We start from the raw sequence: 23,636 nt of genomic DNA, 5'->3' as shown, positions 1-23,636 counted from the left end.
TACTTCAGATGGGTCTGGTTGTGATGTGGCTCATCTGACTGGTGTGCTTGAGACACAGCAAGCAGCCACACAATGGAAGCTGTCAAATACCCAGTTAGTCAGTCAGCTAGACTGGGACAGTCAGCCAGCCAGCCGGCCAGCCAGAGAGTCAGCCGGCCACAAAAGGACAGGAGACGCTTACGTATGCATCTGTATGTGAAACAGGCTAATGGGCTAACAGCTAACAGAGGTCCCTGGAAGCCACTAGGCCGCAGACACAGAGAGAGAGCTACAGTAAGCTGGCCTTGGCTGAGCCAGGACAAACCTCAGGGTTTGGTGATGTAATGGAGGAGAGGATAAGGAGGACAAAGAAAAAGAACAAGATAGAGAAGAGGAGGTAATTTTACATTCTTGGGTCTGGCGATGGCAGGTCATTAAAACCCACGGAAATAATGTGATGTGCTGAATTAATAATAATAGGTTGATAAAGTTTATACTCAGTTTCAGTTTTCAGTTTCAGATAATTGAATGATCTAATTGTAGATTAGAATAACAAGAAAATATTATGCGATTGAAATATGTGGCACGTCACGTGGTTCAGAGGTGGATGTATAGTACTGTATGGGACTCTGCCATCATGACTGTAAAAGTGGGTGGGAGGCTGGGAGCTACTGGTGCACATTATGGCGTGGTACAGTACCTGTACGGTGAGACGTTTGACGGCATCCCAGGCATGGGCAATCAGCTCCTTCATTCTCTCCTCTGATGTGGCCCATGGTTCCACTGATGTGTTAGGCAAAACCTTCATGGGAATGGACAGAGGACGTGATTCTGTGACAAAGAGACAGAGACACAGAGAGAGAGACATTAGACTGCTATATGACTTTAAAATGGTGAGTTTTAGATTTAGAGTACCATTATACAGTAAAATGGGTGACAGCACATTTTTGCAATGCATGAATTCGAATTTGCTCCGTTTTGCACCCCAGGCTGAAATAAATTTAGAAAACCTTGAATTTTATGACAAACGTACTCAAGAATATGTCGCTGAAATGACAATTTTGTCATTTATGTGGAAAAACTTGTGGGCTGCCCTGCATTTGTCCCTTCTTTAACCTGGTCTTGGTGATCCACTGCTCTTTTCCACTGTTACACAGTATCAAGTTATATGATGTTTAATTGACACTTCATTGAGGTGAAGTAATGCTGACACTCAGGTTTCATGTCTCCTAGAGGGGATGAGGGATGGAGAGCCACCAAGGGAGTTGTGAGAACACACACACGCACACGCACACACGCACACGCACACGCACACGCACACGCACACGCACACACACACACACACACACACACACACACACGCATACACATACACACACACACACACACACACACACACACACACACACACACACACACACACGCACACACGCAAGCACGCAAGCACACAGTGCTAGACATGACATGTCCTGGTGAGCTTTCTGTGGTCCAGACTATATGGATGTTTGGACACTCATGGCAACAGTCAAGCACACAAATCATACAGGAACAGCCCTGCTATTAGCCTTTATACTAGCCATCTGAAACCTGAAGGCTGACACAGACACACACCTGGTCATCTAGAGGCGAAGACAGAAAGAACGACAGAGAGGGGGAAAGACAGAGACAGAGAGACAGTGAGAGAGAGAGGATACAAATGTAAACAGAAAGTGAGTGAGGGTGAGTGTGAACTGCTTCAGACTCACCACCACTCACTCTCTGTTAGATAGAAAAAGCTGTATAGGCAGAACACCCATTGGAGCAGGTCAGTCCGAGTCCTACCATAATGGATGTTAAAGCCATCAGGTCTCCTCAGTGCTCCCTGTGAGCGTCAGAGGTGAAGAGGGGGGAGGGGGGGGTCGTCTCTCTGAAGACACATTAAGACATATTCCATGATTTAAAGGTCTGACTTTCTCTGCCGCTCTGTCCCACAGTTGTCATGAAAGAGCGCTGATGTCACAGCCCAGCCGCGCCTCCTCAAAGACGCCACGCTTGCAAAATAGCACTAAAACAGCCCGAGGGGTCGGCATGGCAACCGGAGAGTGTTGCCGCGGCGATGCGCGAAGTGGACCGTGGATTCTGTGGTTTGTGGTCACCGTGGCAACATGCCTAAGGGCTGCGGGAGGGAGGTGTACAGTGAGGTCACAGGTGTGTGTGTGTGTGTGTGTGTGTGAGAGAGAGAGAGAGAGAGAGAGAGGCTGGGGTCGAGCTCATCCTGTCTGGACTCTCTCAGTATTTTCTCACACTCAGCCTCCAGATGCCTATGGCACTCAGGGAATATGAAATAGATGATATCTGTCATAATGCCCATATTCAGTACTGCATCATTACATATTGTACACTGTACGTTCCTCCCCCCCCCCCCCCCAGGCTGTATATTATGTGCTTATATAGGAAATCCCCTTCCTGCTATTCCTGACTTCTATCTTTCTCCAATTCTCCAACTGCGACTGTGTTGTTTTATCCGAGTCAACCATGATCCATTGTCTTATACTTGCTTTTTTTAAGTATATAGTCTTTTCTACGTTCATATGTTTTAGATGGACTTCGATCACTTTCACTCTGACTCTGCATCGTGCCTTCGTCTCATACACGACCGCGGACTCACTCTTTTACTTAACGTCCCCACTCGTGTAACTGGAAGACATTGACTTTAACAGTATAGATAGTGTTTCACGGACCATCTTCCATTGAGTAATGTGGAGAGAGTGCTGCGCAGACCCGCTGTGATATCATTGTGTTGTCAATAGCGTTTACTGTAGCTCCGGAGGACTCTGCATGCATTACAGTATCCCTGTCACAACGTATTACGTTGCCATTTCCTGTTCTGCTTTGCAGGGGTCCCACAGACATGACAGAGCTCTGTGGCCAATCCATTTTGTCATGTGGCCCAGCTGTCTAGACTAGGGAGACTTTGCCCCAGGGACGGAGCGCACTGTGGTGTGTGTGTGTGAGTGTGTATACAGTTTATATCTATTCATGAAGGCGGTGTTGCGATGTAGTGTGTGTGGATACGTGCACGCGTACATGCATATATTTATGTATAGTAGTGTGTGTGTGTGTGTGTGTGTGTGTGTGAAAGGGATGGTAATCCCTGGCAAACCGCAGCCACCCAACTGACGTCAGTTCCCTAAATTCACCATATACCCCCCTTAAACAATCCTGCTCCCAACTAAACAGCATCGTCACACTTCCCACTGTGACCGACTGTAATGGGAAAATGCACGAACACACTCACATACATGTGCACACGCCCGCGCGCACACATACACACACACGCATTCAGGCAGACACACGCACGGGCAAGCACACACGCACGGTCAAGAGCGCGCACACACACACACACACACAGAACCCCCAAAATAGACTAGTCTCCTGCCATGTGCAAACCCCCAAAACATAGCATGATATCATGATGCGTTCACACCCTCACCAATCATCTTTGATGAAATGCTAAAGTAAACAGTGACCGCCCTGCTGGGCTCTGGAACAGCAGCTCTGGTCACACACTCACACCGTGTCCCGCCAATGTACCACAGCAATCTATTACACATGATGAGACTATTACCAGTGAGGGTGGAGTGGACCCATGGATCTCCAAGGAAAAGCCTTTCACTCAGTGAGTGAGTGTGTGTGTGTGTGTGTGTGTGTGTGTGTGTGTGTGTGTGTGTGTGTGTGTGTGTGTGCTGCACATGTACATTATATGCACACAAAATGAAGCCTCTGATCACTGTGTGTATAAAGCAAATAGCCATGATTTTGTGTGTGCTGCATGAATGTTAGTGTGAATCTATAAAGGAAGTAACTGATTTCACAAAATGCCTACAGTATTGTGTTTGACTCACGCGCACGCACACACACACACGCAGTCGCAGTCGCGCACACACACACACACACACACACAGACACACACACACACACACACACACACACACACACACACACACACACACACACACACACACACACACACACACACACAGGACTTAGCACAGAGTCTGAATCACAATCCCCAATCTCACATCCCAATGGAGAGATTCTGGAAGAGGCGATGGTAGAGCCAGTACTATAACATTTATTTTAGTTTATTCCACTCTGACCTTATACTACATACTCAACACTGAATGTCCAGCCATAAAACCTGCTGGATGTCTACTCTAGACTCCACACGGGGTATGATTTGAATACCGCACAATGCTTAATATTATTCTGTGCTCTCGAAGGAGGCCATCACTTTTCTGGGGCTGCGTTTTGTTTTAATAAGCAACAAAACCGTAACTGGCAGCCATTTTCTTCCGCAAAAGCTAAACATCAACGATCAACCTGGTCCTCACTGTAACATATTAAACCTAACCTTAACCTACAAGAAAGTGAGACATTTTCTTTATCGCTTTTCCAAGACTTTGGACATTGGCCAGGAAGTGAGTCTGCTGGGCAGATCACTGTTAGAGTGCGTCTAACTGCAGGCTGTGCCAATACCGGGGCAGCGTGCATGCGTCTCCGCATTTTTTTATTTTTGTAATACCATCCCAGGGCTCTGGTCATTAATGCTGGGGTCATTACTTGGAATGTAACTGCCATAGCTTGTTATGGTGAGCGCAGAGGGCCCGGTGTTTCTGCAGAGAGGGGAAGGTGGGCATGTTAAATGAGTAGCTTCGAGAGTCAAACCGAGGCCGGACCACAGTTATAGCCTTGGCACTGCACGCAGTGAGAGACACGGAGAGACATGGAGAATGAAGAATGGGAGAACAAGAGAGCTCTAACTCCAATGGAAAAGGGAATGTGATGGGATGGCCTGACAGGCCCTTAAAACGCCCCAGGACTAACAAGTCCTCAGAGTCCTCTTAGCGTCGGGTTATTCCCTCTGCCTTGTGCCCTCGCAGTCATGTCCTCGTTCTCAACCTCTGCTAAGCCAATATGTTAGGCTAATGACAGGACATCCCCTAACCGCACAGCCCTGTCCGCTGGTTTATTTTCCCCCCTCTACAGCCCCTCCCTCTCTATCTTTCTCCCTCCATGTCCCAGTCTTCATCTGGAGTGTAGAGCTGCCAGTCCATTTTCCCATAAACATGCTGGTGTTCTAATGGTGATTATTCATCCTCTTTAACAGCTCCAACTGTCACATGTCACAGCCAGTGAAAGCCCCGGGCCTTTTGAAGCCCACAGAGCGAGCATGTGTCAAGTGATCAGATCAAAACACAGCACCGAAAAACACAACGTCATTTTGCAGCACAATGAGTTGGGCGAGAGAAGCTGAATCAAGTGTGGCCTTCGGTTCATGATGTGCTACACAACACCACTGTAGCAGATCAACTAGGGCTGTAAAAGGTGTGAGGGTGTGTGGCGGGTGTGCATTGCACTCCGTGCAAATGTTCATTCTAGCAGGCGCGGACACACACACACACACACGTGCATGAGCAAGCTATCCAGAGTCAACTCACACACTTACTGAAGTGTAGTCCAGAGTGTTGGTTTACACTTTACTCTGCAAAAATGGACCCACACAGATTGAGTGTAATTTTTAATTACAACACAGGATTCGACACATCACATATAGAGAAGGAATATTTCTTAGATCCTGGGAACAGAGATCTATCGACTTCAAACTCTGCGCGCATCAGGGAGTGCAGTGCTTGGTGTCAAGTCGGGCAGATAGGCAGTTTCCAGAAGCGACAATCCAACCAATATTTCCATATACAGTACTGTAAGTACAGTATAGCATATGGAACTCTGGTTGTCGAGAACTGCCAAGCCGTCCTATAGCATATGCCGATCTATGGCCCAAACATGAAGTCAGGCTGATAGAACCACCAAAGCCAGATCAATACAGAGATCTCCATATACAGTATGGGCATAAAACGGACACATGCAGTCAGGCAGACATACAGTATACACTTAGATCTCCATACTTAGGTATAAAAGGAATACATACAGTAGACAGAAGGGTACAACGGGTACTCTGATATACTGTAATAACCAGAAGGGTCATACATTCCCAACCTATTGTTACAAACAAATAGGCCAAGAGGCACCGGCAGTCTATAGCTGTATTTTAAATTTTATCAAATTGATTCAAAAGTATTAATAATTGGTATTCTCTAGGACATTGGATTCTATAGGCATTAGACTAAAAAACTATTGTAAAATAGCCCTCACTGTCCCTCTGTCCGTGCAGAGTGGTTGAGCAACTGGACCCTAAAAAGTACCATCAGTGTGTTCCCATGCAGGCCCTGTGTCTCTCCGGTATGTTCCCTATTACCAGTGGTTTACAATGACTTGAAGTGTTGTATATGCTGTTACAGCTGCGTGTGGAGGCAGCACCGAGGCTCTTTAATAACCCACCCGCCTATTTGTTTTGGATGCAAGTCGGTGTTTATTTAAATATTTATGCGACTCCATTTGTTACAGCGTTATTGAAGCCGCCATGCAAAGTGGCGGTACGGCTGGGCTGTCTGTGGAGGGCTGTCTGCTTTCAGACCACAGTTTTAGTGTATGTGTCCTTCACTCTCTCTCTCTCTCTCTCTGTCTCTCTCTCTCATCCTTCATATAGTCTGTCTTTTGCTCTTTCATTCTGAGACCTGTGGGTTTGAAGGTTGTCGTTGCAAGATGCCCTCTAACAGAATATAGCTGTAGTGTTGAGGACATTAACATTAAAGATTAGTCTCTAATAGTAGTAGTGTGAGAGGAGAAGGGAGAGAGAAGAGGAGGAAAGGGGATGGATAAGAGAGAAGAGGAGAGGGATCAGATGAGAAAGGCTGCAGGCCTCTGCCAGCCAGCACAACGTGTAAAGAACGAGCAGAAGGAGAAGACGTGCGAGCGTCATCGGTGCACATACCCGAGGCGGGGTTGGCGAAAGGGCCTTTCTGTGTGGAGTTTGCATGTTCTCCCCGTGTCCCCTAGGGTAGGTATACCCTCACAAAAACATGCCGTAATCCTGGTCTCTAAACTACCTCCCCCTGGCCAGCCGGGGCGCCTGATGGAGGGGAAAAGAATTGGTCGGAATAACGTGTTCCTTCCACGCGCTACGTCCGGCCGGGGAAACTCTCCCCTGTCAGGTAAAAAGAAGCAGCTTGGACTCCTCATGCATAGAAGGAGGCATGAGGTCAGTCCGCTGTCCCCCCCCAGGTTGGCAGAGGAAGTGTAGCGCCCAGGATTACATTAGATAATTGACACTGGGTGAAAGAAATGGGTTACAAAATTGTGGGATAAAACATTGAGAAAAAAAAGAAGGAGAAGACGTGTCTTTCCTCAGTGACACAGGGACCCTCTGAAAGGTCCCTGGTGAAATCAACCCAATCCAATTTCCAATCCACTCCTGTTTCCCTGTCATATAAACTGCCCCATGAAGTCCGCTCACTAATCCCCTTCTCTGCCTGATGAACCACATCTCAACCCCAACTCCCCTCCCTGCGTCTCTTACCTTAACCCCCCCAAAAACCACAGCCAACATCCACAGACCCCTAATCTCCCCCCCCCCCCCCCCCCCCCCACACCCATCATTCATAAGAGCACAGAAGGAATACTTCAAGGCCAAGATGTGGGACAGATCTTTTGGCTGCAGATTGACCAGGCAGCATGCATGTCAGTGAGCAGTTTGTGGGCTCGTCAGTGAGAGGCGAGGGACATTTTAATCTGCTGAATTAAGCTCCCCGCAGACCGCACTCGCCCTCCTCAGGGGGGCCTACTATCTCATTATTTCTGCCATATATTGTTTTTCTTTCCCTGCTTGGGCCTTCATTACCTTGATAAATTATTGACTTTGCAAGGAAAATTAAACTACATAAATAACACAATGAAAACATTATCCCCCTCTTGCAAAGCGGGTGGCGGCCAATGAAAACTGCCTGACTTCCATCAAGCTACTTGGGTCAGGATTATGGTAAAAGTGTGACGTATGTGAGTTCTGCCTGACGTCCCCTCATCAGCTCTCATTTGATATACAGACACAAACACATAGATGCACATGCATATATTTATCATGCTCTCTTTCTATCCATAACATCCTAATTATTTTTTCATCTTATACATAGGGTACGTAGTTGAGATCACAGAGATGACAAGCAGGAGAACCCCAGGACCCTGAGTGACACTGCATCGTCAAACAATGTCTTCTTCCGTACCAATTCAAAGTACAACCATCATCCCTGCCATGCGCCACTTCTCCATCTCTCTCTCTCACTCGTCTTCCTAGTAAACATTAAACAACAACATTAGATCTTCATCCTGGCCACGAGCAGACAGGACATGAACAGTTGTCCAAACTTTAGAAAGGTTTCTTATAGTTAAATGGTAGCATTTATATAAATGGTAAATGGTGCATTTATATAGCGCCTTTATCCAAGGCACTTTACATAGATTGTGCATTACATTCAGCCATTCACACACACATTCATACACCGACGGAGGAAACCATTCAAGGTACCAACCTGCACATCGGGAGCAATTAGGGGTTCAGTGTCTTGCTCAAGGACACTTCGACACTAACTCTGGGGGAGCCCGGGTTCGAACTGGGAACCTTGTGGTTCCCATCTGGCCACTCTACCCCTGAGCCAATGCCGCCGCACTTAGTTAAAACTAAGTGCATTCTCTGTGCGCCAGTGGCTAATTTTAGGATTTCGAAGTAAAGCCAATGAGATCATTACTCTGGTAGGGGCTAGTAGAGAACAATGAGAAGGCCCGGGAGGCTCTCAATCTAAAAACACAGTCTGGCTGCCAACAAGAACATTCATTAGGGACAAATAAAGAAAATACTTAAGAGGCTAGTTTTATGTGAACCAATTTGTGGCGTAATTGTGCGAGAGAGACTGAAGCCGACCTCAAAACTCAGGCAAAACGACTTGTTTTCAAAGTCGCCGTTCTGTGGCCTTACTTGTAAAGGATAATCACATGAAAACAACTGTTAACACTTCTGCAATGGTGTTCCTATAGCAACATGCAAACAAACCCCTTGAGGTGACATAAATGATCCTTCTAGTGTTTGGTTTAGAAAAATTAATGCAAAACACTCTGCAGTGTCTTCGACTAAAATGTTTGGCCAGGCAAAATACTGTGACCATCAAGGCCAGTAAAGTAAATAGGAACATCGACTGTCTTTAAACAAGAAGAAAACAACTAGTGACACAACCCCCTGCCAAAGCCACACAACTCTAAACAATAAGAGGGACCTTTGAGGACATGACACGTCAAGCTCTTCTAGGACATTGTCATCAGCCAGCAGTAGTGTGCTAAATTAATATATTTTACATTATGCCACTTATTGAGAACAATATGTTCCCAATAAGTCCAGTCAAGTCTAATCTGTTTGCAGTAAAATGTTTCTTTAGTCAAATGCACCCTGTGTAATGTGTACTGTACAATGCATTATGTTAGCATGTGCAGAGTTTAAAGACAAAACCAAAGAGAAACGGATAATCAAGGTCTCACCTAATATACCTACATAATATACAGTATATACACTGGGTAGGTAGGTAGGTAGGTAGGTATTTTATTAATTCTGAGGGGAAATTAAGGTGTTAAAGGACCACTTCACCACACCACTGAGGACCACTTCATATAATAGGTCCTCACTAATAATCATGATAAAATGGCAGAATTTGTGTCTCATAGGAGGGCTGTGGGCAGTTCAGAAACCCATCGATGGCATCATCGATGGGGAATCCAAGCTAATAGAAACTGCAGGCTTTCTAGTCCTGAATTGTTGCAATGCGAAAATGAAAGCCATCGTTCTCACGATAATAAAAATCGAAACATTCTTGTAAAAGAATCTTGTTTAAAAAAAGATCTGCCTAATGATGATGTCACTGGTGGACGGGTTTCTGAACTGCATACTGTATATATGACCAAAGCCAGAATGTTAAAGAGACAGAATTCATTCCCACATCCACCCAGTATGTTCACCTTGCTCTCACTTCTGTGGAAACCATCTGAGCTATACTGTAGGTGGTGCCTATAGGAGTGTCTCTGTGCATTTGCCTACACATTAACAGGCACCTTCGCTGGAACTGGAGGAAAGTCCCCTCTTGATTAGCACCAAGCTGTAGCTAGGCTGAATGTGGTGTAACAAAACACAGCACTCTCTTTAGACCATAAAAGAGCCAGGCATCTGTTCAGATGGCCAACTGGAAACAGGGATGACTCGCTATTAGAGGCTTTGAACTACCAAAACACAGCACTGAAAATACATTTCTTTCACTGGATTAGGAGTTATCCTGTTAATTCCCCTGAGGTGAGTTCTGAGGGAAAATCTATATCTCCAGTGGAAAAGTATGATAATCAGTGGGCACATGAAAGTATTGTCCTGGCCAAGGAATAATCAGGCGGAACAAAAAAAAATTGCCCACATATCAATATTATTCCACATCCTATCCAGCATATCAGACCATTTCATCTCAAAATGAAGGTCCAGCCAAGCAACCTGTCTCTCAACATACAACCTGTTAACTTGATATTTTCCAATTGACCACTTAAATGCATAGTGGGTAAAACATTGTGTGCTTTTCAAAGGAGGGCTGAGTGCCAATGCTATACTGGAGCACAAACTAACTTGACATGCCAGCTAGGAGTACCAGAATGTCTGACTCAAGATCACTGTAAAGTTCTGAGGGTTCATTTGACTCAGAGAGGGTAGAAATGTAACCCTTGGTAACATTTCTAGGTTACAACTTACATTTCTACATTTCAGGACCACGCAATCATCCTCACTGCATGATGACTCTGTTTTGTTCTGCAAAATTTTCACAGCGAATTGATTAATACGCATCAGCCATAGTGTGCAAGATGTGTGCATAACACGATGATCGGATGACATATTTAGTGTGCAAGAGCCTTTACAATGCATGTGTGAGTGATTGGAAGCCATGTTGTGCTCCTCAGTATGTTTAAAAAATAATGAACTATAATCTAGTATAGAAGATAATTTAGTATTTTATACCAATATTCCAATTCCAATTGTTTGATTCCTAATGAAAGTGATGCCTGCAGTTCTCGACAGCACGTTCCATGCAACAGCATGGAACGTTTTAAAACTAAAATATCCACAAGACAAACAAATTAATACGTATGTAATGGTTGAATTGTTGAGCTCTAACACTCATGATAGGTTGTTGTTTTGTGGCAGGATGCTGGTGATGATGCGGTTCCTATATAAGAACCTAATGACGTCTCCTCCAGGTCAACAGTGTACAGCTCCAGTGGCAGTCCAGTTGGCTGGCTGCCTCCGCTGAGCCCCAGCCAAACGTGTGTGTTTATTTCCCACGTGTCCCTACGAATGGCGGCTCAAACATATGTGTTGACTCCAACTGGCAAACAACCTGTACATCTCCCCACTGTTTACCCAAATAGACGACTGAAGGCTGAAAAATAAAACGTCTGCTGCGGTCATTACCAACCCCCTGAAAGTCCCCGGAGAAATTATACTCCGCACATAACCCCCGCAACTAAAATGAACCTTGTCATATAGCTAGACGTTTATTTGGAGTCATGTTAAAACAAACACATTAGAGCTACCGAGTGAAATGCCAAATTACAATTTAGCAAAAAGAAATAATACAACCAACAAAAGGAAATACTTTCTCAGTACCCGATCCAGAAAGGGAAAAATGAGCTGGACCATTTAAATTCATTTCTTACAACAACACAATTCATTTCTCAGGGCAATTATCAATTTGCCTGCAATCCTTCCTCCGTCAGTGCTGATGAGATTAAAGGCCATCAGGACACAATGCCCATTTCTCATCTCTTGTCCGATCAGGTTTACCCCTGCAGTAAATCATTAGGCCTTATTGATTCAATCTAAACAACAAGATCAGATGTCCTGAGGTAAACACGCCGCTATTTAAAAAACATTCAGAAAGATCCATCCGACAACTAGCCGCCACCAACGGCTTTGGAGATGAGATGCATACCCTGCCGACAAAAGATAAGACTCAGAAAAGATGTATAATTTATATGTTCAGCAAACATTCAACAAAGCATAAACATTACAGGAAAACACGATAAACTAATAACTAAGTCATATTGAAGGTCTGACCTCAGCCATAGTCTTTTACATCACAGCCATCCCAGACCAGAGCAAGCCGCTCCCCCCTCTGTTAAAACATCCAGACCCTTATTGCTGCACACCACACATGGTGAAGCAATTAATAAATCTTCTTTAGAGAGCCTAATTCCAATCATAACATGTTGGATGTCAGCAGCTCGTCTCAGGACGTGACTGCAGCATGGGGAAGGTTTTACAAGGGAACTCCACCCTAAACACCAACTACAAGGTATCACCATAACCTTGGATAGCTCACAACTACAACTGTTCCCCATTCCCATGTATTCCTTTGAGTTGTTTGTGTTCACCAGTATTCAGCGTTCACTGAACTGTGTGTGCAATCAAAGGAGTAACACGCATGTGAATTCTGCTTCAGGGTGGATATAAACATTGAGGGTCTCACCACCACATACTGTAGTCTCCTTCCATCTCATTCTCTCTGCCACTGCCTCTCCGTCAACTAGCTTATACCAGAGGGAGGGCTAAATATCAGAATATATAAACCCATAGATATATGTCTCAAATATCACAATCTGCCAAACCTGGAAAATATGAGGACTTCACTGTTCTATTCATCAACCTCCAATTAATCACAGGAAGTCTGGATTATTAACCCATTCTGACCTGAGATCAGATTAAAAAAATGTCTGTTTGAAAATGACAGTTTTCTGAAAAAGCTATGTTTCTTCGATTTTTCAAAAATAGCAGTCCTACAAGCTCGTACAAGATCTATGAGCTTGTAGATCTGCTATTTTTAAATAGCTAAAGCATAATGTAATGCTAACACCAAAAGGGGTTCCCGCCTAAAATGGGTTAAGACAATTGAGTGTAGCGTAATATCAGTATAATTCTATATATCAAGTATCGCAGCAATCCACTGACCCCCGCAGGACATGAGAACATTGAATTTTTCACTCAGTATTATATGCCAGCACTTCCTATGCCATAAAGTCATCACCATCACATAATACTGACTGTACAGGAATAAAATTGTCAATTTATTAATCACAGGAAGGATGGATTCTTATGATGAGAAGAAAGTGGGGAAACTGCAGCCAGGTCCCGCCTGCTGAGAGGAGCTGCAGTCCGTCAGGACTGTGCCTCCACTGCACGGAGGCTCGTCGTTTGGTTGTAATTAGAACCACCAGGGCCTAAATGCCTCGGCCCTCTTCGTATCCTGATTGCTCTCGGAAACAATTTGTAACTTTTTTTTTGTTACATCTGTTCCGGCAGTGCTGCGGCCACTTCCAAAGGAAGATGCTATTCAACTACTGAGAGAAATTTCGTTTCAATGTGTGGGTTTTTTATGTTGAAATCTAAGAACACATGGTAGCAACACCTAGTAACCAACGGCTTGTTTACCCTTTACCAGGAAAATATTTGGTGTAGAAAGTGCTCAAGAATGACTGAGTATATGTTTCTAATGAACTAATGCAAGCCAATAATGAGATGCCATATAGGAACATGCCCAACATTAAACACTCCATTACGCACACAACTCCAGTCCAGATGTGTTGTCCATTTAACATTTCACCACGAGACGTGGTAAGCGAGTGTGTGTTTATTTGTGTGTGCGCATGCACTGATTGTGAAACTCACGACTGTCTCATAGTCAGACAGATGTGCGCACGGTTGCAAATGACCATATACCAATAGGGAACCATACAGGAGTAGAGAATGACTAACAAAAAACAAGACAAGCAAACAACAAAGTTAAGATGGAAAAAGGCGGCTGGCAGATAGGAGGCCATGTAGATTGATAACCACAGTGTACTCTAGTTGTAATAGACTTTAGCAGAGTGTCGCTGATGGGCTGCAGCCTGCTGGAGCTGTGTGTGCACTCTGTGGGAGCCAGAGGGACTGTTTACTGACGCTCCTTAATGAGCGAGCACACTGTCGAGATGTGAGTAAGCAAAGATGCCGTGGTATGGAAAAGCCATTAGTGTAGATTAGATGAATCAAGGAGCGCAGGGGGAAATGAAGGAAAAAAAGCTGCTGTGACCTTTTCAGCAGCATGCTTTTAAAGAAAACCAAAAATAACCTTAATGGGTTTTTTTAGGACTCCAAAAAATGTCGAAGGAGCATTTCGCCTGTCAAAACAACTTTATGACAAAAGGGGCGACGTCATAGATATACGCCGATATTTATAGCTATACAGTATGACTTCACCCAAAACAGGGACTCATCACTCCTGTTGGGAACACATTTCCCACTGACTTGAAAGAAAGTAAACCATCATTTGCTTATTTCCCCTGACTCTTTGCTGCAATCGCTTGGCAGAGCATCTTTCGACCATGGAAGCGCTTAAAAGACCTGGAGTCTAAACACCGTGACATTCAAACAGTAGAGACTGGGGAGGCCTTTCTTCTTTCCTTCTTTTTTTTCTTCTAAAATACTGCAACTAATTCAGTTTCCCCAACGTGAAACCCAGCCAAGATATTCCATTGAATCACATCAATTAAATATCAATAGGGAAACATGAGGGAGAAAGGCGGGGTATTACGTTTATACTGTATGGGTATTAAATGAAAACCATCGCTGCAGTGAATTAGGGCCTGTGTTGTGTCACGGACAGCTCCTAAACAGAGTGACTGCTTCAGCAGTCCTCCCAGGTATGAGTGTCAGAATGTGTGCGTGTGCGTGTGCGCGCGCGCGTGTGTGTGCGTGTGCGTGTGCGTGTGTGTGTGTGTGTCTGTGTGTTTGTGTTTGTGTGTGCGTGTGCGTTAAGGGCTTCCCCTAGACGTACTTGTGTCAGCTCCAACACTATCACAGACGGGTTCCTCAAACTGACAAGAATAACATTATAAGTGCTTATTGCATTGCACGCACACGCTCAATGACTTGACTCCTGTCCTGACCTGGCCTGCAACCACTGCAAATAACCCCAGGACCTGTGGGAATCACAGGCGTGTATGTGTTTAACAGCGTGTTCAAGACTATAAACCAGGCAGTCACATCCCTGACAAGGTTCTGAACTGCAGCCATCATCTCTTCTTCTGTGTCCTTCTCCTCTCCTGTTTCTCCAATCTGTCCATCCCGAGCCCCAAAGGGTTCAGACTTTCCGACTTAGAAACAGCAAGACACTGCGCTGGAAAATCCACCGGAGAGGATCTAACAGAGGACCAAAGCAATGGTGTGTTTGTGCATGTGTGAATGTGTGTATGAATGTGTGTATTGACACAGATCTCCACGTGTGCGAAACCCTATGTGTGTATGCGTACAAGCATGTGTGTGTGTGTGTGTGTGTGTGTGTGTGTGTGTGCGCACGTGCGTGTGTTTGTGTTCTGAGGAGGGGGGTCCCAGAAAGCGGAAAACTGGCATAGAGGAAGGGTCTGCACAGCCAAGCCACTCATCTATTCTGGGCATCTGGAGCCCAGAGAGCCACGGTAATACAGCTAGAGGAGGAAAACAGAGCAGGGATGGCTGGAGATGCGGTGTCCTCCAAAAGAACAGGGTCACCCAGGTGTCAAGTCGCCACAGTGTGTTATGTAACAACATAGTAACATGGATTAATTACATAGTAACAACTAAGGTTAAAAACTGTAGCCCGTTATTATTTCACTATTGAAATCAGAGATGCCTCTCGCGCAGACACTGTGGCAACAGAGAGTCCAAACTGTCACACGCTATAAGCACAATGTGATTGGAGGTTTCAAAGGAACAGCAATACTCAACCTAATCTGGGAACATACCGACAATTTAGATGTAACCCTATGATGCTGTCTGAAAGCAGAACTGTACAGTGTGTTAGATTGATACACATGCCATGTTATTGTAAGTTTGTGGTGAAGGACTTATTGAATCTATGATAACAGTTTGGGTTTGATAAGCATACCTGTGACAGTCTTGGTTTTGACCGGGCTGCTGGCGTAGTCTGAGGCCGGATTGGATGGCTGTTTGACCAATGGCGTGCTCCCCACAGACACTTCATCCTCTCGCCGCTTGGCCAGAGGCAATGCCATGGGAACTGCCCCTGGAGCCTGCAATGACATCACAGCATGACTAAGCACCCATGAGGTCATGGGGAAGGTGGCAAAGAAACTTTGTTTTGAAAATTAAACAAAAAAATGGAACAAACAGTGGTATCAACATGTTTGAAATGTTATATGTATTTCTTTGCTGTTAAATAGTTAGTAGTCGCTAAATTACTTCAGGTAGTTAAAACAAGCTCCTGATCATACAGTAACTATGAATGCACCAATATGGAATTTCTGTACAGAATATGATATTATTTGACAGTTTCTTTCACTTTCTCTTTAAAAAGTCTTGTGCGCTGTTGAGTGGAGCTCAGCTGTTTCAAAGCAAAATGTTAGAAAGTCAAATGCTGCAGGCAATGCTCATTGGCAAACAAAACAGACCAAGTTCCAAGTACTGAATACCAAGTCAAAGTCAATTCAAGTCTTCTTTTTTGTTGTTGAGAGAATATAAGTTAAGACAGTAAGAAATCGTCACATTTGGGAATCAAGTCATGTGACTCAAGACTCTACATCCTAAATATTTAATCAATCTACAAATAAATTCCCAAACTTTTAAGTGTAAGTGATCAGGAAACATTGGGCACAGTTACATGGCAGTGAGAGAGAGAGACAGACCTCTAAATCCTAAATATTTAATATTTTTAATCAATCTACAAATTAATTCCCAAACTTTTAAGCGTAAGTGATCAGGAAACATTGGGCACAGTTAAATGGCAGTGAGAGAGAGAAAGAGACAGACAGAGGGAGGGGGTATGGTGGGCTCCAAGAGCAACAGGAGTCTGTGATGGCTGTCTGTGTTTGTTTTGAGGGGCTGCCTGCACCGCTGGTATAGCAGGCATGCAAACGCGCGTGCGCGCACACACACACACACACACACACACACACACACACACACACACACTGAGACTTCTAAAAACAGGATGTAATGTTGGTCTCTGAAATGAGGGAATACCCCTGGAATCAACTAGCAGCAGAACAAATATGTGATGCAGCTGTGCAAGGCCACACCAAGGACTTGCGCAACAAGGCTGACCGCCCCACTGGAGGTGCTGTAGGGTGACCATGCCGTCTCAACTCAAATACTTCAGGGTTAGTTTTACAGAGTGTACAAATGTACAGGTCCATTTGGCTAAATCTGGTTAATGCTAGAGTTTGTGCCCTCGAAGCCCAAACCACACCAAAGGGTCGGGTCGGGACACACCAATGCAACTCAATGAGTAGCATTGGTGTGGTTTACCTTAAAAAAAGTTTTGTCCCGACCCGACCCTTTGGTGTGGTTTGGGCTTAACAGTCAAACAGTCCCTGCACACGTCTCAGGGATGAAAAAACATCCCTGTTCAATGTCATGGACTTCTCACTCCAAAATGTCAAATAAAGGCGATTTATAGTACCTTTATCGTTGCTTCATCTTTGTGTCATTTTGTGTTCCAGTATTTGTTAAAATGTACAGTATAGGTTGGATCCTCCAGAGACATCCCAAAGGAAACACCAAATTCATTACGGCAAAAACAAGCCATTCACTTCCTCCTTGACAGACCCACGTGGTGGATCGTTTGTTTTTGTACAGTATCACTCAATGTCCCTGAAAAGGCTTACTTACTCATTGACCAATGCATGTAAACGCATTCCTTTTGTGAGGCCCTGATTGGCATTTGGCATGTGATGTCACAGTCACGCCCTGGCCGAGTTGCATCAAACCTGGATTCATGAGTGCATGTCTGAACACCAGATGTTGTTTTTAAAAACACAGAGTATACTGTATGAATGCTTTGTACTGTAGACAGGAAACTACCATGCATTAAAAGTAAATGAATCCACAAAACTGGCGTCATTTGCATTGTTGACCAATTTCTAAAATATTAGTGCAACTTTGACCCCTCTATCACATGGAACAATTTTTTGGGTGTAGTGATATGGACACAAAAAACATAGTTCCGTGTGATAGATGAGTAAACAATTAATGAAAGTTGCACAATATGGTAGAAATAGGTCAACAATACAAATGAAAGTTTTGTGAGTTAATTTACTTTTAATGCGTGGCCCCTAGTGCTTCCCACAAAATGACCAGAACTACTTAATATTTCACCAAAAGCAGAGCAGAACTCCCACCACGGGACTCGGGTTATCAATAAATACAGTTGCAACCACTATATTAATGGCAAGTATTTCATACAGCTTAAGTTCAGAAATTCTGAACTATCCCTTTAAGAACTGAGATGAAACTGTTTGCTGTATTATGCCGCCAACCTTGCCTTCGGAAATGAATAACACATGTGAATAAAAATAATTAAACTGCAGTAGTAGCTTAATAGCTAATAGGACCCTCTCAGAAAAAAACTATTAAACAAAACCAGAAAACACTGCACGAGTGGAAACACAATACATCCTATGCTTACAGTATGATCACAGAATACACATAGCAGTTACCAAAGGGTCTAGTGGAGGCTGTGCACATGCAAGCAAGCTAGTATATACAGTGTACACATACGCACATGTGAGCGAAATACAAATACTCACATATGACGATATATACACGCGTGGCATCCATGCATGCCATGCACAAAACGCTCAGATACTGTATAGACATACAATATGAAGAGTTTGATGGTTCATGTGTTATTTGACATAATTACAGAAAATGCAGGAAGGCTTAAAAAAAAGGAAAAAAAGACCAGGCTAAATATTATACATTTCGACTTGCACTGTACACTTCATGGAAAATATGTGCTTGGCCCACAATCTAATATTCATGCTAAGAGCAGGTACACCATGTGAACAAATGACCATCATTCATTCCTAATGGATGACATAATGTGAGCGCACGCACGCACGCACACGCACACACACACACACACACACACACACACCCTCACAACTTCTCTCCTCTCTCTTCTCCTCTTACCTCTGCCCTCATCTCCCCCTCCCTCCCTCATCACTCCATTCCAAATTCTTTCTTCTTTTCTCCTTACTTTCCCTTAGTTAGATTTTTTCACCTCCTCATCCTTAACCTCAATTCATCTACAGTCTTCTCACCTCCTCCCCTGTCTCCTCATCACAAAAAACGTGACAAAGTTGTCAATGCTTACACTTTCAGCATTAAATGAATGACTTCACTCTGCTCGTCCTCATCTCATACAGTACCTCCACTCATGTCCTCATCACCCAGAGATCTCCTCTGTCCTTCACTGGCTGCAGTCTGGCCTTCATTTCAAGGCGTTGCCTAAACGAGCTAGGCCTTGACAAGGAGCCCTGACATGGGCTCTGTGCGCACACCCACACACACGCCATATGTCCACACAGAAGGACGGACGCACACACAAACACACACACATGTGCACACGCATGTATTACATGCACACGCACACACAAACAAACTCTCTATGACAGACAGTCTTATGTATCCTTCACCCTGGCAGCAGTTCAACTAATAACATGTGCTTTTCTGCACAGCTAGGACCCCCAGTGACCCCAAGGCAGAGCTGAACCAGGGCCCAGGGCCCAACTCCCTGTCTACCTACTGCAATTAAGTCTCTGTGTCAGCCAGCTTCACTCATGCACTAAATATGGCTAATGTACACACCCACATACATTATATACAGGCCCATGCATGCGCACGCACACACACGCACATGCACAAACTGTGGGAGGCATGAAACAGATGAGTTTGCTGAAAGCAGCAACATTAAAAGTATTACAATATGATACTTTCATTTACTAAAGCAAGTATTTATAGAGCAGAACTACATGGAGAGAACCTGCACTATGTCCCAAGCAATCAGCGTGTGCGCATGTGTGCGCGTTTGTGCGTGTGCGCACACATGCACGCACGCATGCGCCTGCGAGTGCTCGCACACGTGCGTACACACACACAGTGCATTCAATGTCCATAACCATCACCATGACCCCTGTCAAATAAATAGAGAGAGACTGGATGGAAGACAGGGAGCAGAACACATGGAAAAAGGTAGCAGAGAGGGCGGGAATGAGAGAGGGAATTGGAGAGAGAGAAAGAGAGAGAGAGAGAAACAGAGGGAGATGGGGGGAGGAGGAAGGGAGGTAGAAAGAGAGAGAACATAAACGTAGCAGGGAGTGAGAGACAGAGAGATTGAGTGAGGTGTACACGAGAGGGAGTACGACAGTCTACAGGAGAAAGAGATGGGGACAGACAGACAGGTGTAGAAAGGGACAGACATCCTGAGGAGAGAGGCTTTGATTAGTGAGGGGGACCAAGTCACAGGAGTAGAAAGATGGAGAGAGAGAAAACCCATGGAGAGAACCAGGAGGAGAAGAGAGAAGATGGCACCGCAAGGAGGGTGACATGTTGGGTGCCATGATTTTCACAATGCATGGTCTCGTACATCTACAGTACGTAGGTGACAATAAAATCCCTTGAATCTCTACGATATCCTACCTGGTGCTGTTGTCTGTTGCTTCCTCTGTGTGGCTTGTGTAGAAGCCATGTGCAGAAGACTGGGTCCACATTGACTGCTATACCCTGGACAGTAACCAGCAACACAGCACCTACAGAGAGAGAGAGACAGGGTGTGATATTCGAAGGTTCATTTCACAATATCGCCATGTGCACAAGCAATAGGTTTTATTACACTTTTTCCCCCAATTAGATATATCGTCCCCATTGAGTTGATCCAACTTTTAGCCCCCTAAACTTTGCAGCTGCCCATCTCCAGTGGCTCCAACTTTCTCATGTATCACAGCTTCAATAGCTTTTAGCAAACGAACTAACGTCAACATTGGCAGGAAAGCACAAACAACAAGCTATCAAATGCCTAATCAAAGTCAATTTAATCACACAAGGGGCTTTTGTGTGACAGCCAACTCTGCATAACGTTTGTCAATATCAAACTTCGCAGCGCAAAAAAATAAAGCCAAAGGAACACTGATGAAGTGATGTGGGATTACCAATGCCGAAACTATGCGGCGTGTTAGAAAAAAAAATGCTGTTTTGCTTCGAGATACGGCGATATGGATCGACGCAATCCATCGCTTCTAATAACAAGTAATGGAGAGTGACTTGAACAAATCTCCTCAGATTGGGTGTCTTACAGTTACCCTGCATCCTAATGACCCGCCTGTGGGTATCGGGCCTGTTCCTGCTTTCACAGTGACGAGGGGGGGAGCGGCACAGTTTGTTTCATTTGCGCCGTTCAAAGTAGTGTTGCGCCAAGCCAAGAATAACATTTTCTTTTGATAGATTTCTATGAAACGTGAGATGTACTCTGGGGTTTTGGTTTACTCTTAAATAATAATCTTTACCAACAATAAGCGGGGCCCTGAGGTAATGCATTAGGATCCTATCAATAATGACTCCCATGCCTGGAGGATTAGAGCGGGGTCCCTGGCGTGCCGTGGAATGTCCCGGCATGGCCATGGGAGGACGCTTCGGCTCTACCGGGACTTTCAGAAGGTTTTACGGGGCTTTATAAGAAGAAGGCCTGGTCTTCTGTTTCAAGCCCTGTGGCCATGCGGCATAGGGAGGGATGTGTGTGTGTGTGTGTGTGTGCATGCGTGTATCACCTCTGACAGGGCTTGATTGCATTGCACCACCAAGGACACCTAACGGTTCCCTGGCGGCATTGACGTAGCATAAGCGCGATTATTCTCCCACTCTTTCTCTGACACACACACACACACACACACACACACACACACACACACACACACACACACACACACACACACACACACACACACACACACACACACACACACACACACACACACTTTTGTTACATCAGCTCTCCAGCTTGGCACAGTTCGCTCCCTCCTCCATCATTCCCTGTGAACAATGCAAATAAAACTGCCCTAATTTGCTCCACTTTTACAACGCTGTGTGATTTGTGGCCCCTGAGCCTCAGCACAGTACTACTACGGTGTGAAATGTGTCCATGTTTCTGCATGTGTGTGTGTGCGTGCACAGAAATGTAAGTGTAAGTGGTGTGAAATAAGTGTGTGGGTGGGTGTTGAATGTGCTGCGTAGTATGTGTGTCTATGCATGTACTGTGTGTGTGTGTGTGTGTGTGTTGCTGTGGCCGCTGGACTGTATGAACACACAGAGTTGCTAAGCATTATTCTCCAGATGCTGTTTCATCTCGTGCCACTCATGTTGTAACACTGATTACTGAATCCAATCTGATGAGCGAGACACTTTATTTCTCATTGGATGAAGTCAAACTGACTGGCATAGCGCTACATGCCCCCTCCCTCCTCTGCTCTTTTTTCTTTTCCTTCTACTCCTCCATTCCTCAATATTCTCTCCATCTCTCTCCACCTCCAGCCCTCCACACCCTCCCACCTCCTCGCCTATAGCATTTGCTCCCTTTCCCCTCCTTCAATTCATCATGCCATATTTTCTCCACCCTCCTCCCGCCCCTGTCTTGCTCCCTTCGCTTACCCTCTCCGTCTCCTCAACGTCTCCCTCGCTATCTCCTCTGTCCCAATCTCTTCTTTCTCCCCTTCTTTCTCCACATCCTTCGCTCACTTCTCCAAAGTGTACCCCACCCTCCAAGCCATCCCCTCTCTCTTCCCTCATCTGTCTCCTTCCCCTCCATCGCTCCCTCCTACTGAGGAGGGAATCATAACCTCAACCCTGTGGCTTGAACTCCTACACCACACTGTGGCTGCTTAATAGGCCTTGGCTGTGGCTACGGTGCAGGGGCCCCAGCGTGAGCGTTTACCCATAGCCCAATACGGTGTTGAACAGCACAGGATCTGGTTGGCTGGGAATGGGCTGGGAATATTTGATAGATTCACTCTAAATAGTGTTCTCGTGAGTCACACCTACAATGCAGCAAGCTCAGCATAAATGAGTCACAGTGTAATAATACAATAATATTTAGATGAGTGAGTGAGTTATTACTGAGGTAAATTTGCAGGGGGGGGGGGATATAAAAATGATGCATAATAGTCTATAGCTGCCAGGCTGTGGATATTGTACAGCACCAGTAAGTATTGTGGCATTATTATTCTGCAAAGCGAGCCAATAGTAAGTAATTGAGAAACCAAGTTAAGTGATGTATATTAGTAATTAAGGAGGGTAAGTCATAATATGAGTGATAATATACAACAATAACTAAAATAATAATGTGAATAAATAAAGTTATGCAGGCGGAGTCAGTGTATTGGTGTTTTGAGTGTACTGACAGCCGGTTTCATATAGATGGATGTTTGTTTGCCTTCTGCTAATGACGGCAGCCATTACCTAGCAGACACATGTCAACACTATACAAAAAACCTCCCGCCATAGTGTGATCATCTCAGAGAAATTATCCTCAAAACAGCAACGAGGCTTTTTCTTCATCACCTCTTTCTTTCTCTCTCTAGTACCATTCTGCCTGCATGGCTTTTGCCCTGCTCCCCTCACTAGCTAACACAGCAGCGACGAGGCTAAGGGCCCCAACCAATCCGTCTCCAAAAGGAGAAATATGGGGGTGTTAACCATGTTGCTGTAAGAAGGGGGTACCACTGCCCGCCTGTGTCCTCGTTTCATCTCTGTGTTGACACTAGCGTCTTAAGAGTGACATGTCCTTTGAGAGGTGTAGTGGGGTGGGACGGCATGGCGTGCTACGGGCCGACCTCGGGAGCGT

The 23,636-nt window shown here is 44.9% G+C and overlaps 1 protein-coding gene across 2 annotated transcripts in view; it reads right to left on the bottom strand.

Annotated features, from left to right (window-relative positions):
• vps13b (vacuolar protein sorting 13 homolog B) overlaps positions 1-23,636 on the bottom strand; it is a 457,445-nt gene that overhangs the window by 256,393 nt on the left and 177,416 nt on the right. For both annotated transcript variants that reach the window (XM_083761686.1, XM_083761685.1), the window contains exons 20-22: positions 20,444-20,553; positions 15,891-16,035; positions 680-810 (exon numbers count right to left, since the gene is read on the bottom strand). In XM_083761686.1, the coding sequence (XP_083617812.1) occupies positions 680-810; positions 15,891-16,035; positions 20,444-20,553 (386 nt within the window). The remainder of the gene's footprint in view (positions 1-679; positions 811-15,890; positions 16,036-20,443; positions 20,554-23,636) is intronic.

The sequence above is a fragment of the Protomyctophum parallelum genome (genome assembly GCF_964188405.1).
Source record: "Protomyctophum parallelum genome assembly, chromosome: 3".
Lineage (NCBI taxonomy): Eukaryota > Metazoa > Chordata > Actinopteri > Myctophiformes > Myctophidae > Protomyctophum > Protomyctophum parallelum.
Note: the sequence above shows the minus strand (reverse complement) of the source record. Positions and strands in the feature narration are given on the sequence as shown.